Genomic DNA, 17,937 nt, shown 5'->3' with positions numbered 1-17,937 from the left:
CGGAGTCCGTGGTGCTATCGGTCCTTGACAACCTCAGAGAGGGTATGGACACCAACCATCCACAGGCCTTGGTCCTCCTCGACCTCTCCGCCGCCTTTGACACGGTTGATCACTCCATCTTACTCTCTCGTGTCAGGGCGGCGGGGATCGGAGGTTTGGCCTTGGTCTGGCTGTCCTCCTTCCTGAGGGACCGCATCCAGGCAGTACGCCTGGGCGACTTCTCGGCGGATTTCCGGAAAGTTCCATGCGGGGTCCCCCAGGGCTCCTCCCTCTCCCCCCTTTTATTTAATTTGTACATTGCCCTTCTCATTTTCGCCCTCCAGCAAATGGAAGTCACCTTTTACAACTACGCGGATGACCTGCAGCTTATTTTCACCTTGTCCCCATCCCCTGAGTCCATGGCGATGTTCCAGTCTATTATGATCTTCATCCGGGACTGGATGAATTACAACCACCTGAAGTTAAATCCAGACAAAACTGAGCTGGTTCTGACAGGTGATGGCTCCAGTCCCTGGACCTCTCTCTTTTGGCCCCCCTCCCTAGGTCCCCCCCCTCTCCTTCTTCCTCTGTGAGAACATTGGGAACCAAGCTGAATAACCAACTCACCCTGTATTCCCAGGTCAGCTCTCTGGTGTCCTCTTCCTTCCTTTCACTTCGCACCATCCGCAAAGTCTCCCGATTTTTTTTCTTTCTCTGCCCTAAAACTCATTGTCCTGGCGATGCTAATCTCCCGCCTGGACTACGGAAATGCTCTATACTGTGGCATGCCCGCCTACAGTATGCGACGATTACAGCTGGTCCAAAACCAGGCGGCCCGCCTGGTTTACAACTTGGCCAAATTCCATCACGTTATGCCTCTCCTTAAGTCCTTGCACTGGCTCCCTATTCGAGAACGAGCTCAGTTCAAGATGGGATGCATCACTTTTCAAGCCCGGGTCAGCACTGCCCCCGCTTTTATTTCCTCGGAAATCAAAGCATACGCCCCCGTCCGGGAACTACGCTCATCTTCCCAACAGCTGTTGGCAGTCCCACGCTTCAAGCGTAAAAAGTCGGGGGGCATGAAATTCTCCACACTTGCCCCTGCCTTTTGGAACTCCCTCCCTGCCCACCTCAGATCTTCCACTCAATACCTGCACTTCCGAAAGGCGCTTAAAACCTTTCTCTTTTCACAAGCCTTCCTATCATAACTGCCCCATTCTTCTCATTATCCCCGATCTCCCTACCCTCTTGGGCTCAGAACCTCATAGCGCCATGAAACCGCCAGGTGTACGTGCGCTCTACAAATGCTTTAAACTCAAACTCAAACTCAATTTCACTTTTTGGTTGGAAACAAGTATCCGGTACTAGTTGATGTAGTGAAGCATTTCATAGTGGGACTAATAGTGAATGAGTTGGAACCGTTTATTATCAAGGACATTACATAGACTTTGTTGGGCAAAAAGAAGAGTCCCGAGGCTCACATGAACTTAAGTAGCCCAAGGTTTTAGAAGAACACGGAGTAGGGCTAACGAAAATTTACAAAGATTTATGTACATATTTTTGACGCATATCATTTGAACCTGCTTTTGCTGTTTGAACAGGTGGAAACCGACATAGAACTATCTGCAGCTGCTCCAGTCCAGCCAAGGTTTAGATTCCACCAAAGTAATGGAAGCTGAGTCTAATACTAGTAGTCGTATATACATCATAGTAGACACAATTATGGCTTTAGTTATAGGATTAGCTTTAGTGCGTATATGGTTATATTCAGCTACAGAAAGCTCAGTATAATCTAGGTGTACTGTTGTCCTTACCATGCAACATTCTAACATGTAGTTGTGGAGAGTTAAGAAATTACATTCAGATGTATCAAGAAGGGCTTATACTTGAATGTTTATTTTATATTGCTTTATGAGTATATAGTTACGATGAATGCCAGGAGTTATGTTTGCATTCAGTTACCTGATTCTTTTTCAGAGGGAATTGCATATCATCAACTCCCTTTGACATAGGGAATTTCTTGTAGTCTTTTGCTAAGTTTATTTTATGGGGAAGGCAGTTTTTAATATTATTTTAGAAAATATGATGTAGTTCCTCCACAAGTTCCCCATATCAAACATTTGAATAAGAATCCTTATTTTAAAGGTGCAGAGGTTGCAGGCAAATATTTTGCATCCCTTAATCCATTAGATACTGGGTATGCACACAGACATAATTTGACTTGTCAGATGTAGAAAATACATTTCCGAATTTGGTGGTGGATACACGGAAAAACTTAAAATCTGAAACTGAAAAGGATCTCAAAAATCACAAGTAGAGTAATGAAGAAATTGCACATCAGGGAAAAGGAAATTTACCTGCCTTAGTTTTATATTGGAAACGTAAGGGAGATTTTTATACATGTTAATCGGAGTTATATATATTCATTGCCTCTAGGGGAGAGTGAATGTGAACATCCTTATGAAATGAGAGGCAACAATTCTCTTTACCCGGAGGGACAGGAATCTATCATTCCTGGAGTCTAGTTTATTTGTGGGCAAAATGCATATTTCAGATTGCTGCATTGATGGCATGGTTCCTGTTATCTTGGCATTGATGTCCGGTAGATTTATCATGTGGAACATTTTATTGATCTTGTATGGAAAAGAAATCCAGAACCAAACAAGGTGTTAGTGCAGCAGAAGTAGTGGGAGGGATATTTGTGGTACCATCATTTCATCTGTGGAAGTAATTCTGATTGACAGGAAAATTAGAAATCTATCTACAATGGTGTACAAATTGGCTACTTGTAACGCAAACTCTCTGTTGCTTGTAAATACTAAGATGATTGCGATAAGGTCTATGGTCTTGCAGAACCGATTTGCGTTAGTCACTTTGCTCGCGGAGTCTGTCAGATTTTGAAAGTTCAGCAATGCTGTACTTATATTTGGGACAAAAGTGAAGACTTGGAAAAATATTTTACGGATATAACTGGGTTGACAAAGGATTTGAATGAGTTGGAAGCAACAGGTGCTTGGGAAGCTATTAGAAATGGGTTTGCTTTGATAGGCAGATGGTTTGGCAATGCGGGTAGTGGAAGTTTGGGTGCTATTTCTGAAACATCTTTTGATAATTGCCCTTTTTGAGATATTCCTAGATTTGATTTTAATGGATATCAGAATGCACAAGTGACACAGGGAGTGAGAGAAAGAGACAAAATGTTAGAATAAGGTCAGAGCAGATATTATATTGATTTGAAGGGACTGGAGGAGTCTAGGCAAAAGAGGCACAAGACTACTAGGTTTTGATTGGTCTAATCTAATAATGATCTGATTGCAATCTGTGATGGCTTGAGCGCCATCAGAGGGGGGATTGGAGTACCTTATGTACTCGTGTGGGGCAATGATATTAAAGAGATATTGTGCACCATAGTTATAGAAGGTGCATCTATTGTTCGTTTTGATAGATATGTTTGTCATTAATAAAGTTTTTTCAGAGACATCTGGATTGCTGATATAAACTTTCTATAGCTTTAGATTGTAAGGTGGTGTGCTAAAATGCATTTAATGCAGTGCATTCGCGAGGGATTAGTGAGAATGAATCATGTGTATTTGATGTATCTTTATAAATTGTGACCAGTTGTCGTTTTTGCTTAAAATGTGCATGTATTAGTAAATGTGCACAGATAAGAGTGCAGCATGATATAGCTTGCTTCATTATTAAAGATTTCATTTATTGGATTATATGTTGGTTGTATAACTAATATGTTTTAAAGAGAAATTCTAAGTTAGCGTGATTGTGGGCTTTAAGCTTGCAGTTGAGTCATTTAAGGCATTTGAGGCATTTAACTTTAGTTTGTTTTTTTTGCATATTTTTCTTTTAGACTTAGAGAGGTACAGAACTCTATTGACATCTCTGATTGTGTAGCTTCATGCTATACATGACTCTTTAATTTTAGAACCTCTGATGCTTACACCTTTCTTTCTTCCTTGATTTAATAGGGTTTTCCCTATCCATAGGTTAGTGTATGGTTTATTAGATGCTGCAAATCCTTTCCAGGTTTGAGGAGAAGGATCAAATTAATTCATCCAGCCATCAAATTATTTTCCTTATAGTTTGCATCTCTGCAACTGAGATACCTAAATGCTCTTTCTTGTTGAGGACAAATATTGTAAGATGCTGCGGTCTTCCTTTGATAATTTTATACTTTTATAGTATGTTCTGGGGATTGATTTATTTTCGTCTAGCTTTGAGTTTGTAATACACCATTTCACTTTTATTTACTGATTTCGACTTTTATTGTGTGGGTCTAATGAAATTGTTGTTAACCCCTCTTCCTCTCAGGCTACAACAAAGGTCTACTAACTAGAGTTCAATTGGAATAAATGGCCCAGAGTGCTCTCACCATCCGACTTCAAACAATAGCTTCCTAATTCCTAGGAGTAGAATTGTCTTCCTTGATGATACAGCATCCTCCTTTCCCTTCTCATTTTCTGATGGATGCAGCAGTGGTGAGCTTGACTGCTGTTCCAGGGTAGTTATAGAAGTCCGAAGCTCGTTCAGTCAGCTGCCCCATCTCACTATTTGTATTTTGCCTGGAAAATTGCCAGTGTTTTAGATAAGTTCCACTGGCACCTAGTTCTTGTGAACCCTTAATTCCTCTGTCCCCCAGGGATTCTTTGATGTCTACCTAAGACAAGTGAGATTTCAAACTGCCACCTACTTTGTTTTCTCTTGAATATGTAAATCCAATCAGTCACATGGGTTGTGCATCTCAAGTTGAATCCATGGTCCCTAATGTTCTGTTACTTTCTTGTTTCTGTGACAAAAGCATCAACGGGATCTTCCAGTCCAGTATTTCTATCATACACTTACCCTGGTTTTTGTTCAGTTCTGATGATACAGTGTCATCATTACTTATTTGCAGTCAATAACATGTTAAACTGTAAAATGCACAACCACTGCTTATATGGTATACACATGATTTATACTGATTTACACCTGATGTATTAATTATTTACGCATATTATTTCACCAAATAGTTTTATACAAAGGTTTAGCAGAATGAACCACATATTTCAATTAATTTCATTTAGCTAACTTGCATTTGAAGTTGACATGAGTGGACCTAGGGTCCATCAGGCCATCTTAAAATAAACGTATTTCTGCTTGTTGTGGATAACACTTTTCTGTTTCAGATAACAGAGTCACTGTGTGCTCATTTAAGCATGTATTTACTTTAGACAGTGACTTCAAAACCTGCAGTGGATGAGAAACTGAGGAGGTGAATACTCCTTTGTGAGATATCATAAAGGTCACAGGGGAAAGGATTTGGAATTACATTATCCATGAGGTAATATGCATCAAGTATGCATGTAAAATGTTACCTTTTAACTGTTCGAAGCTTGTTAGTTAGTAAGATCACTAGCCCCTGCCCACCTTTGCAGACAGATGATCCTTATATTTTTGCTCATCGAGATTATACACAAGGGCAAGTACATTTCCCCTCATTGAAACTGGAACTTTTATCTGGATCTCGTTCGATTTTATATTGGTGGACATCTGCTGCTTCTGAATTTTCCTGACCTGCCCACAAGTTCAGCTTAAAACTAGGGAGTTTAGTCTATGGAAAAAAAGTGTTTGCCTTGATTTGCATTTGCTGTCTTTCACAATGCAACATTTGCATTACTAATTGAACTACTTAGACTACATGCATGCATGCTGTATTCTGGTGATTATCATTTTTGTGTTGCTATTTTCCCCTGATTGATTTGATCAGCGATTTTGACCTTACCTGTCTGTTAATAAACCTTTATGGTTTTGGAATCTACTCCTCTCTGTCATTATTGTGGGGAAAAATCTGCATCACCATCAATAAAACGGTAATGAATTTATGATTCCAGCCTCAATTCAAGGCAAAGATCCCTCTGGGTGAACTTAGCTGGTTTCTGAGTTGGCACCAAGTTAGCACAGTGCAGATACCATCCTTATCTTACCCACTATTAGTTCCTACTGTTTTAATGTTGCCAAATGAATATATCCATGTAAGGATAAGGGATGCTTGGACGTTCAGTGAGTCCCTTCAAGTGGAGCCTGACAGTACCCCTAAAAGCAGGTTTCTGCTTCAAGGTGTTTTGTTTAAAAGCCTGATAACCAACTATCGCTACACATTGCATAGTTTGTAATCTATGTAAGATCTTGAGCCACGAGCAGTCACAAATCCCTGGGCTAATGATAGAAACCAGTAAACAGCGGAGGAGAAGCAAAATATTCCTTTCTTGTGGTCCAAGTTTGATACCTTCCTATACACAATGCCGACTCCTCACATTTCTCAAATGTAAAAAATACATTGAAATCACCTCTTCAACAGACAGCTTCTCTAAACACAACTGAGAACCACCCTCAATGGTTCTGAAACATACAATCTCTCTGAATTCTGACTCCGTGTCGGCCTCCCCAATCGACTCTAAAAAATTTGATTTGAACTGTAACCTAGTTGACATTTAACTACAAATGTGCAGCCCCCTCCTTGCTCCCAAAGGCCTATGCACAAAGGCCTATGCACACACTGCAGAGACCTATCCGCTCATATTTCTGACATTGGTAATTGTACTATGCTCTACTGGAATATGAATTGTCTTGCTCTGTCTCCATAACAGGGTGGCACTTTCTTGCTTCCACACCCTAGGTCGGTACTTCATAAATACCCCTCATAAGAAAAGAAAATTACCTTGTGTTATGACCACATCACGGAAGTCAATAATGGTGCCAGGAAGCTTGTTATGGAGCTTGCACTTGTTCAGATTTGGAGGTCCCCACTGCTCTTTGTCAGTTGTTATGTTAATAGAACTAAACAAGAAGAAGACATGACAGATTCAGTCGCTAAACATTGGTCCTACCAGGTACTATGTTATTATAAAAGACGTTTCTTCCTCAGTAGAATGTCATAAGCATTAGAGTAATACATTTGGAAGGAATCTGAAGAATAATAAACGCCCACAGTGATACATCCCTTAGGCGGACTTATTTAACTTAGCTAGCAGGTTAAGAATTCTTGCAAAAATGACGTACATCTCTACCGTCACATTAAACTGACCAACTGTATGCTCAGCATGCATATGTTGTATACGTAAATAAATATCAAAGTATAGTTGGTCTCTGAAAATATTGTACACCATGTCTTTCTTTTTTGTCTTGAGTGCATAAGTAACGTTCTTTTCATACTTACACTCAAAAACAATTCTTAATTAAAAGCAATCACAGACATGGTGGTCTGCTGACCCAAAGCAGGTCACCATCCTTCTGATTTTTTGCAATTCTCACTGGGTCAAAAACTGAGAACTACCTCGTAAACATTCAGTAGCCATTGGTGTCATTGAAGAGTGGCAGAGCGGGGCATGGTTGGGGGAGCAATGGACAACAAATAAAATACAGAATTGCATTTGGTTTAAAAACTTACCTGCAGCGAGCTGCATCGCACTGTTCTGCTTCAGTCCACTGCAAGCACAGGCTCCCAGACTCTCCTACAGCCAAACCTGATGCTGCTCTCATGCATGAGAGCAGTATAAGGATTAGCCTGGGTGCCCTGAATTTTTGCTCCCAGTCAGACTGGGAGCCTGTGCCTGCTGTCGCCAACCCAGCAACGCAGCTCAGGTTGGAGACCTCTTCAGTGCGCTTGTTGGTTTGGTAGTCCTGAGGAGGCTGGCCAAACCCACATGCGCACTGATACCAGTGCAAAGCACTCCCCCACCAGTGACTGCCATCCCCCTGGCCTTGCTCCCAAAGACTTGGCTGGGAAAGGAAAAATAAAACGATAATAAAACCTGTTTATTATTGTTTTATTTTTCCTTTCCAGTCATTTTAAAGCAGCTAGGGGTAAAGGGGGAGACGCTCCTCTACCAATGCAGAGCAGCTACTGCTGTTAATATTCATGAGGTAGGTCTATTTGTAAACCATTGGGAATTGCAGAAAGTGTCAAACACACATTTGTATAATAGTGTTTGCGTTAACCAAATAGAGAATCACAAAAATTTGCTAATTGTTAATCGCAAACACTAAGGGCTAGATGTACATGGACTTAGGTTACCTTCGACCTAATCGCAAACTTTTGTGATTCGTTACGAGTAAATCACAAACAGCTATGTACAACAGTGTGTTTTACACTGTGGGTCACAATTGATCTACCTCATTATAATTCATGATGTAGGTTGCAATTTGCAACCCATTGGGAATCGGTAAAAACACAGGAATTGTGACCTGCTGGGGACAGCAGTCCACCGTGGCTGTGTTTGTTTTAAATAGGGTAATTTTTTTTTTAATAACGCAGACTGTTTTCCTTTTTTTAGATTAGACAATTGCCTGTGGGACCATTATCTGCGCCTAAAAAACATGTTCACACCCATTCACAAAGGGCAAAGGATACCTAGGGTACCCCTTCCTGTTTGTTTATGGGTTACCACCTACTTGAATTGGCTGTAAAATGCTAATTTCTTGCTATTAGATTTTGGTTGCAAACAATCACACATACAACTGCGAGTGGCTGTTAGGAAGGGATGCCTTTAACATGTCCCTTCCTAATACTGTATAGCTAACCCATTTTGCGGTTCGGTAGTAGATTACTGAATCGCAAAATAGGGTTTGGTATATATATATAAAAAAAAATTCCAGTAACAAACGGCCTGATCCTGAGAATCGGGCCATATACGACCTGGAAAAATCAATGTATATCTGGCCCTAAGCTTCATACATGTAGCCCCATGTCTTTTTGACAGGGGGTGTTTCATTTTCTTGGTGGTAAGTAAGGCAGTGGTTGGTAAAAAACAATCTTTTACAAGTGTTTCTTCAAAGCAGATTTGTGTAGTTTGTATCATGACATACCTTATTTTACATATTTGTTGTGTTGCATTTTGTTGTGGTGGTGATGATCTGAAGAATGTCCTGTGCTGTATTATTGCATGGTGCTGTTGATGTGTTGTACTGTGTTTTACATGTTATGTTCCTAGGTGGCTTCTTTGTAGTGGTATGCCCTGTTATGTTTCCGGGTTAGGTTATTTTGTTATGTTCTATAATGAGGGCTCCCTGTTTTCTGTCTTTACTGATTTTTACAGATAAATACAGACAGAAACCATTCATTTTCCTGCCTGTATTTATTTTTAAATGTCGAGAAAAACAGGAATTGGGTTATTTTTTTGAGTGATTCTAAATGCTGTCAATTGTGGCTACTAAACCAATAGCTCTGTCGATTGAAAGGTAAGAGGGTTCAAAAAATAAGGAATTTTCGTAAAGAGCCTTAAACAGCAATATATATGCAGAACCTTGATATTAAAATGTGCATGTTTTCTTATAAGAGTATATTTTATGATCTGAGTGTGTTTATATCCCTGAAACCTGTCAGTTGTCGGTCAGGCATCAGTGCATTTTTATCGGTAAAATAAATGTAGAACTATATTTATTTCAGATTCATTTAATAAATATGGATAAATACAGATAAAATTAGCACAAAATAAATATGGATAGATGCAGATGGAAATGTCCAAAAAATAAATACCATAAAACCGGGAGCTATATCTATAATTACTTCAGAGATACTAATAAATGCTGCTACATTTTCAACCAAAAGCAGCATAGTCCTTTAAAGGTCCAGTGACATACAAACATTTACCACTTTCTACTGTGGTTAAAATGGACTGCTGTAGCATTTCAACTATTTAAGACACCTGTCAGCCCAAAACTGTGGAGAAGGCACTACTTTACATTAACACTTCCAGTGCTCACTGTATGTATTGAAGCCTCAGGGTTCTCGAGTGCCTTAAGATCTCTTTTCAGTCAGTGGGTCAGGCAAGCGGTTATCCTGGGAATCCTGTCAAAGATCTTCCTCTGCAGGTCACTTTATTTGATTGAATACTATATGACTCTTTTGTGTGATTTGCTGTGCTTATGCAACAACAGAATCAAATGTCTTGTTAGACGTATCCGTTCATGCTCGCCTGCAAACATATGCCGGATTTCTGCTCGGATGCTTGGGCCACTAAAGCAGCTTAATACAAATATGAATTTCTTTTAAAGGATGAAGGTAAAAAAGACAAAGGTCTATGTATTCGAGTGCAGCATTGGGTTTTTCTGTAACTGTCTGCCTGCTCTAGGTAGCCGGGGTGGGGGCTAGTTGTGCAGTGGTGTGACAGGGAGGGCCCTTTAGCCTAATCTAAGGTGGTAGGACCAAGGAAAGGTAGGCATGGTACTATTGTTTCAACTTGCCATATATATTGTCTCTGGTTGGGAACTTGATTAAACAAATCTATCTGTTTCCTGGTAGAGCCGAAAAGTTCACTGGGTACAGGCACTGACAGACATTGCCATGGATGCCATCCTTTACTGGACTAACCACTCAATCTGACACAAGTAAACTGTAAGGAGATTCTGTGGTGAAGGCGGTGACTGAAACAAAATAGAACTGAAGTAAAAAAGTTGAAATTGTAGAAGAGTGGCAGGCTTGCAGAACCCTACTCTGGAACCTCAAAAAGATAATGGTTAGTGCCAAAATGTTATTCTAGCCATTTGGTAGGTTAGCAACTCATCAGAAAGTACCTCCTATGATAAGGTGGTGAGCAGGGTGGATAATAACTTGGACATGGGGAAAAGTAGACCTATGCTTTCGGCATTCCTAGTGTAATCATTGTTACTTCTTTTCATATCCAAAATCCTAGAGTCCTTAGTTAATCACTAACTGGTGCCTTACCTCGAATCGAACCACCTGCTGGATGCTTCTCAGTCAGGTTTCCGCGCATTCCACAGCAAGGAATCAGCCTTAGTAGAGGTCTCGGATACCATCAAACTGGCTTTAGACCAGGGTTCTTCTGCTATGCTGGTTCTCTTGGATCTGTCAGTAGCTTTCAACACCACCTCCCATCAAATCTTAGTCCAAAGACTAGGGGAGATTGATGTCATGAGTAAAGCTTTGGAATGGATGAGGAACTTCCGGTCTGAACGTAATTATTTGGTTCAACTGGGTGAGTATTCATCTGCATCCATGGTCTTGGATAAAGGTGTGCTGCAGGGCTCCATTATGAGCCCCACCTTGTTTAATGTTTATGTGGCACTCCTGGCAATGTGGGTTTGAAACCATCTCTTATGCTGATGACACTCAAATTGGTGATCACTATGGACCATGATCCAATAATTAATAAAGTTAAATGTAAGAACTGTTTACTAAGAATTTCCAATTGGATGACTGATAACTTTTTGCAGCTCAACACGAACAAAACGGAGATCCTTTTGTTCTGAAAAGCTCACCCAGTCTGGTCAGCCATCTGGTGGCCATCGGATTTGGGCCTACCACCTATCCCAAAAACTGTGCTAAGACCCTGGGAGTTCTCATAGATAAGAATGTCTCCATGAGTGAGCATGTCAAAACCATCTCCGAAACCTGTTTTGGTCCAATGCAAATGCTTAAGAAAGTCTTTCAATGGACCCCTCTGCAGACCAGGAAAACTCTTGTGCAAGCCTTGATAATAAGTCGTATTGACTATGGAAATGCCTTATTGGTGGGAATCAATTAAAACCTTCAAACTAGGCTCTAGGTAGTGCGGAACTCAGTTGCACGCCTGGTCCTGAATCTTCTCCCTCATTCTCCTTCGGACCCACTCTCCGCTCCCTCCATTGGCTTCCGATTAAAAAATGCATCCTCTTCAAACTTCTTTTTCTGGTCTGTAGAATGCTCCATGGTAACGGCCCCCTTTACCTCAGGAACAAGCTTGAGCCATACACCCCGGTCCGCCTGTTAGATCCAGTGACATACTACTTGTACGCCCCAAACATATACGAACAGCCAGGTTCGGGAGACGTTCTTTCTCCTACCTCGCCCCTTATTACTGGAATCAGCTGCCCTTGTCTATTTGTGCATGCTCTGACCTCACTCTTTTAAAAACCTCCTGAAAAACTGGTTATTCAGCCTATAATTTAATCTCATACAGTGTGATATCCCCTGCAGTAAAAGCTCCTTGAGATCCCTTCGGAGATGATTTGAGCATCAAATAAATGAATAAATAAATAAAAATAAATTAAGTGGTCAGGATGCTACTGAGTATAAAAGGGAGAAAAGGAAGAACAGCTGTGGCCCAAAGGACAAGGAAGGGTAAAGGGCCACAAAATGATAGTGGCCAGGCCCACCCCAGCCTGAAAATGCTTCAAGGAACAGCACAGACATAACTGTCTTAGAGCGGTTAAGTGAGTAATAGTTGTTGAAGCACATCCATATAAAGATTCATCTCTGCAAAAATCCATAAAAGACGTCGTAGGAAAAAACTTAAGGAATAGACCAGGATAAATGCCAGAATCTGTCACTCTCCATTCAAAGGGCAGAGAATAAGTCTTTAACTTATCTGGATGTGGCAAAGATTCAAGATATAACTGTGTCAGGTGTACATAATTTGAAACCAAGACTATTATCCTCACACTTCTTTAAGGAGTTAATGGGAGGTACTCTGGAAGGTTATATAAGCACAGTATGGTCAATGATTCATATACTGCATTGGAGAATTGAAACCTCCAAGAGGCTCGTTGTATTTCCAAGTAGGCCCCAAATCCCACTCCTGTGAAGCAAGGGAAAGTAACTAATATGTTACCTTGGAGTATTCTGAATATTCCCCCCTGGATTTACCCCTTACCTTGGGCAATAATCTGGATATGTCACTAAGCTCATCTCCTTCCATGCTGGACATGATGGTTCTGATGCAAAAAACAGTGCAAGTTATCTTTGAAGCTATAGTTTTAAACACTATTACCTTAACAATCCTAATTACTACTTGCAGGCCATAGCCGTCAAATTGCAAAAATATATAGTTGTATGTCGAGCTTGGTTAGACCAGGTGAAAATGTGGAAGAAAAGACTGTACTAGGGGAGAAGGGAGGAGAGGGGGAAGTGGAAACCACCACTGACGTATTACCCTAAGTATACATATCAAAATACCTAATGTTAATAAACAGAAGGGGATTTTACCCCACTGCCCTTACTATGATTAGGAGACTAAGTAAAAAACAGAGAATAAGCAGAGATCAATCGGGAATGAGCCACCGGGTTAGGTAAAATGAAGTAAATGTTAAATATTATAAAAGCCAGAGGAGGTCAATTAATGGTAAGGAGAAAGTACTCACTAAAACTAACTAGGTAAGGAGAAACTCTTCCAATAACCCATGCACATATACAAGAATTGGCACTGAGAGTGACCCAAAAGGAGGTATAGAAACAAAAGGAAGGCCGGTTCAATGCCACAATAGTAGGGATAGGGTAAGAGGAATTAATAACATGCAAAGTGAAAGCACAAGAATAATTGACACTCACAATGGTGATGGATTGATTGAAGAGAGAGGCGGGGTGAAGTTGAGATAAGGGAAACTGACTTAGGGTTCCAAAATGCCCTTGAAAATAATGCACAAGATAATGCAACATTGACTGGTATTAGAAAAAGCAAGCCACGAAATGTCAATACACCGGTAAGTATCATGGGAATTATTGTACAAAAGAGTAATATGGAAACAAATTAAGGATGACAATAGTTATTGGTATTTGTGAACCCTGACCAAGAAAGCAAGAGTGGCAAAAGGCACAGAAAATTAAATTCACTCAAAAGGTCTAGATTGACTCAGATGTCTTCAAAATGCCCTAGACGTCACCTGATATAAATTAATTACCTAAAGCAAGAGGATTTTCACCTAAATAAATCAGGTGGGGTTACTGTGGGCCCGATTCACAGAATGAACTTAAGACAAAATCCTAAACTTACTACAATTTGGTATTCACAGAATGCACTTACTACTTTTGGAATTCACAGAATGCACTTACTACTTTCGGGATTCACAGAATAAACTTACTACTTTCGGTATTCACAGATTGGATTTAAGACAACTAACTTTACGTCCGCCGCCGGGGAGTAATTTATGGCTCAAAATCGTAATTTACGGCACTGTGCCGTAATGTACAATTACGGGACGTATATTACGATTACGGGGAGTATTTTACGATTACGGGGCGTAAATTACGCTTTTGGGCCGTTGGGCATGTTAGCTAAGGGGAAACACCTGGCCAAGGTCCACCCATCCCCCAACATGGATCAGCTGACACACAGCAGCCAATCCGAGCCCTGCAGCATGTATGAAAGCAGAGCAGACACAAACAATCCCTTTTCAGGATGTCACTGAACGTGTTTGTAGCACTACCCCTTGCCAGGCGGCAAAACGACTTGCGGAGGAGAAGAAGAGCAGAGAGGATCTACAGGCAGAGGGTCAACATATTTGGAATGTTCAGCCACGATGTAAGGGCCAGGTACCGTTTCCCACCTGAAGTCATCTTGGAATTGATATGTGAGTGGGAGCAGGAACTTGACTCTGTGACCTGCTGCTCACATGCAATACCAGCATACCTCAAAATCCTTTCTGCCCTCCACTTCTTTGCTACTGGGTCCTTCCAAAGGGTCACCAGTGACCATGTGGGCATTTCCCAGGCGAGCCAGTCGCGGTGCCTGCATCAGATACTGAGATGCATCACTGATAGAGCCCCCAACTACATCAAAATGCCATATACTTTGGCCATGAAGACAAAGGACAGCAAGAGATTTTTATCTCCGTGCACAATTCCCACGTGTGCTAGGTGCAATCGATTGCACCCTTGTGGCCCTTCAGCCACCCCGCCACATTGCACACATCTTCTGCAACAGACACAGATGGTATTCCATCAATGTACAAGCTGTCTGTGATGCCAGTGGAAGGTTCATCAATGTGCATGCAGTGTTCCCAGGCAGTACACATGACAGCTTCATATTCCGCATGTCACCTCTTGCTCGGCGTATGGCTGCTGGAGAATTTGGTAACATGTGGCTACTGGGTAAGTACCAAGCACTGAAAATGAGTGATATGCGTCATTGAAATGTCTGAATGCCCCCCAATAGTAATGATTGTACAATAAGAAACATGGCCCAACAGACACTGCATGTATGAACGTATAGATCATGTCCTGTGAAAGTCAAAGAGTGAAATGTTAACAACTGCCCTTTCTTCCCTCCTCAGGTGACGCTGGGTATGCACTCTCTCCACATCTCCTCACCCCTTACAGGCGTGCTAACACTGTACCTCAGCGTAGGTACAATAGGGCACACATACGTACTCGAGCCATCATCGAGCGCACTTTTGGACTGTTGAAGTCGCGATTCAGATGTCTCGACCGTACAGGGGGTGTGCTTCTGTACTCCCCAGTAGTCGTGTGCAAGATCATACTAGCCTGTTGTGTTTTGCACAACATTGCTCTAATGCATGGCTTACACATGCCTCTCGAACCTCGACTAGCTCTGAATGTGGGAGACCGGGCTATTGCACATGACCGATGTCAGGGCATGCAAGTCCGTGATCAGCTCGTTGCCACGTATTTTGCATGAGCAACCTGTAGTGTCACGGCCAACATGTGGTTTGCTGTCTGTTGTCAATGATGAAATGTGGACAGACACAACAGTGTCCATAAATGCCACCCTGACACGACTTTGCAAACCACACTAACTGCATGCAAGTCACAGCTGCGGACAGAAGTCAAAAGGTGGATTGTGCCTCAGGTCATGTGCCCATGTCAGCAAGCAGCGTAGTGGACAGCCCTAAAACAAACTATTCACGCTGATCACAAACAATACATGTCCTGAGAGACATACCTGGACCTCATAAGGACGGGTCACCAAATCACAAAAGGTTGCATACTCAGGCCTATGCCCACTACAGATTTGACTCCCCCACAGATGATGGGCACAGAATGTGAGTGATGATGTCATGGGAGATTCATGCACCATGGGTCAGGTTCACAATAACAGTTGAATCTCTGCATATCAGCAGGGATGCCCCAGTAATTGTGCCTCACAGCAGACATCCCTTGCGCCATCATGGATGTGCCGCATTTAAAAAGCTGTGCGCTGTGGGCCAAGTATAGACAGAAGCGTGAAGCATATGCTGTTATAAAGGTGAAGCACCGCTGGAGTTGGGTCGCAAGTGCAATGCAGCTCCAGCAAGGCAAGCGGCGATCCGATGCCTAACATGCTGCATCAATTCTTAGGCCTCCTACAAGCAGGCGCAGGGTTGTGACGCAGCATGGCCATGAAAATGACTGAGTGTAAATTGGTAAATTTCACCCTGCCACTGTTCGGAGGTGTTTGTGTGCTGGAAGGCCCCCCCTGTGCAGGAATGCACAACTGCGGTGCAGGGCCTTACAATATGACACATTTCTCAGATGCGTCATGTTGAAGATACCCCACAGCATGGAGGTGGCGTAGCGCTGCTGCGCCACCAAAGTTACGCTACTGTGGCGCAATAGTTGCATACACGGCTCGTATAGCTGCCCCCATATGTATCTGACATATCCACACCAATGTTACATAACACTTCATTCAACTCTGATACTGAGTACTCAATATGAACTACATGTCCCATAATGCAAAGTATGAGATTAGGAAAGTGGGATGGATGTTGTCAGCCCCCTACCCCCTTCACTGCATAAATGACTTGAAATTACCTGTTCCCCCTTTTCATTCATATTCATGATACACACCTGCATTGTCATTTCACCTTCCCCTACATCAGATCAACAGGATGGCAGTGGATTTGTTTACAGAATGTGGATGGCCCAGGATTAATACAAAATGGCTGCAAAATACTTCCTGTGATGTATTTCCTGTCTCCCACTACCTGTATAACATTTCCTGTATGATATAATGTGTTCCGGGTCATTATCGTAATTTACGGCGCAAAATCGTAGTTTCCGGTGCTGCGTCGTAATGCGCGTGCGCGTGAACTACGATCCGGAACCAGAAACTACGATTTCGTGCCGTAAATTACGAAAATAAACTAGAACACATATTTTCATACAGGCAAGCAAATACATGAAGTGGGAGACAGGAAATACATCACAGGAAGTAGTTGGCAGCCATTTTGTGGTCATTCTGAGTCATCCTCTATCACTGATCACATCCTCAGGCATCCTGCTGCTCTCATCTCACCTAATTCCCTATAATGGCTGAGGAATATGAGGAGAGAGCCCCCCCTTTCACAGACAGGGAATTGGACATCTTGGTGGAGGGGGTGCTGGAGAAATTCCCTCAGCTATATGGGGACCCTGAGCAGCAGCTGAGCACTGCAGCCCGGGGCTGGCTATGGGCCAACATCGCCGAGCGCTGCAGTGCAGTGGGAGTGGCCAGCAGGAGGCCTAGGGCGTGCCGCAAGCGCTGGGAGGACCTGAAGCGGTGGGCCCGTACCAAGGCTACCGAGCTGGCTGGCCTGTCCTCCCAGCACCATGTACATCGTCCTCGCCTGTCACCACTGTACAGGAGGGTCCTGAGAGCAGCTTGGCCGACCCTCCATGCTCAGCTGGAGGAGCACGAGCAGCATGGACCTAGTAAGTGCATCATATGCAATATGAGTCTGGGAGTATGATGTGAGTGAAACAGTGCTTTACCATTGTGTGTTCCATGCCTCCATTAGCCAATTGCATGTCCAAGCAGCAGTCACCAGGTTTCAAGAGGCACACTGTGGCATATGTACTATACAGGCCAGGGTGCATTTTGGGAGTTGTAGTTTTCTCATGACAACTGGGTAAATGCGCCACACTCATGCATCCATATTGAATTCTGCTCTGCCAGCACCACTACAATTGAACCAAGTCAATCATACCAGATGTGTGCATTGGATGAGCGATGGTACAGAGACTGTCCAGTCTGCACATGGCAGGCCATAGGTGATTGGATGTTGTGATTAGCATTGCACCTGTAGCGTTGTGTTCCAATTGAGACAGATCATCATGTGCTTTGTAGTCATGACAGATTTTGAGATCCTTGCATCACTCACAAGTTTACATAGTTTGGCAAGGTGTGTCCACTGACAGACGTCTCACCCTCAGTGGCCTATATGACATTTCACATGTACAGGTAGCTGTCACAACCGCCCACCACTGTTCAGCGG

At 42.4% G+C, this 17,937-nt stretch overlaps 1 protein-coding gene and 1 long non-coding RNA gene across 5 annotated transcripts in view; one reads left to right on the top strand and one right to left on the bottom strand.

Moving 5' to 3' along the window:
* ADGRG4 (adhesion G protein-coupled receptor G4) overlaps positions 1 to 17,937 on the bottom strand; it is a 1,842,483-nt gene that overhangs the window by 735,963 nt on the left and 1,088,583 nt on the right. For all 4 annotated transcript variants that reach the window (XM_078688599.1, XM_078688601.1, XM_078688598.1 and 1 more), the window contains exon 13: positions 6,689 to 6,807. In XM_078688599.1, coding sequence (XP_078544725.1) covers positions 6,689 to 6,807 — 119 coding nt within the window. The remainder of the gene's footprint in view (positions 1 to 6,688; positions 6,808 to 17,937) is intronic.
* Positions 1 to 17,937, top strand: part of LOC144829444 (uncharacterized) — a 104,627-nt gene that overhangs the window by 12,281 nt on the left and 74,409 nt on the right. The window lies entirely within an intron of this gene.

Source organism: Lissotriton helveticus, chromosome 4_1, assembly GCF_964261635.1.
Source record: "Lissotriton helveticus chromosome 4_1, aLisHel1.1, whole genome shotgun sequence".
Taxonomy (NCBI): Eukaryota; Metazoa; Chordata; class Amphibia; order Caudata; family Salamandridae; genus Lissotriton; species Lissotriton helveticus.
Note: the sequence above shows the minus strand (reverse complement) of the source record. Positions and strands in the feature narration are given on the sequence as shown.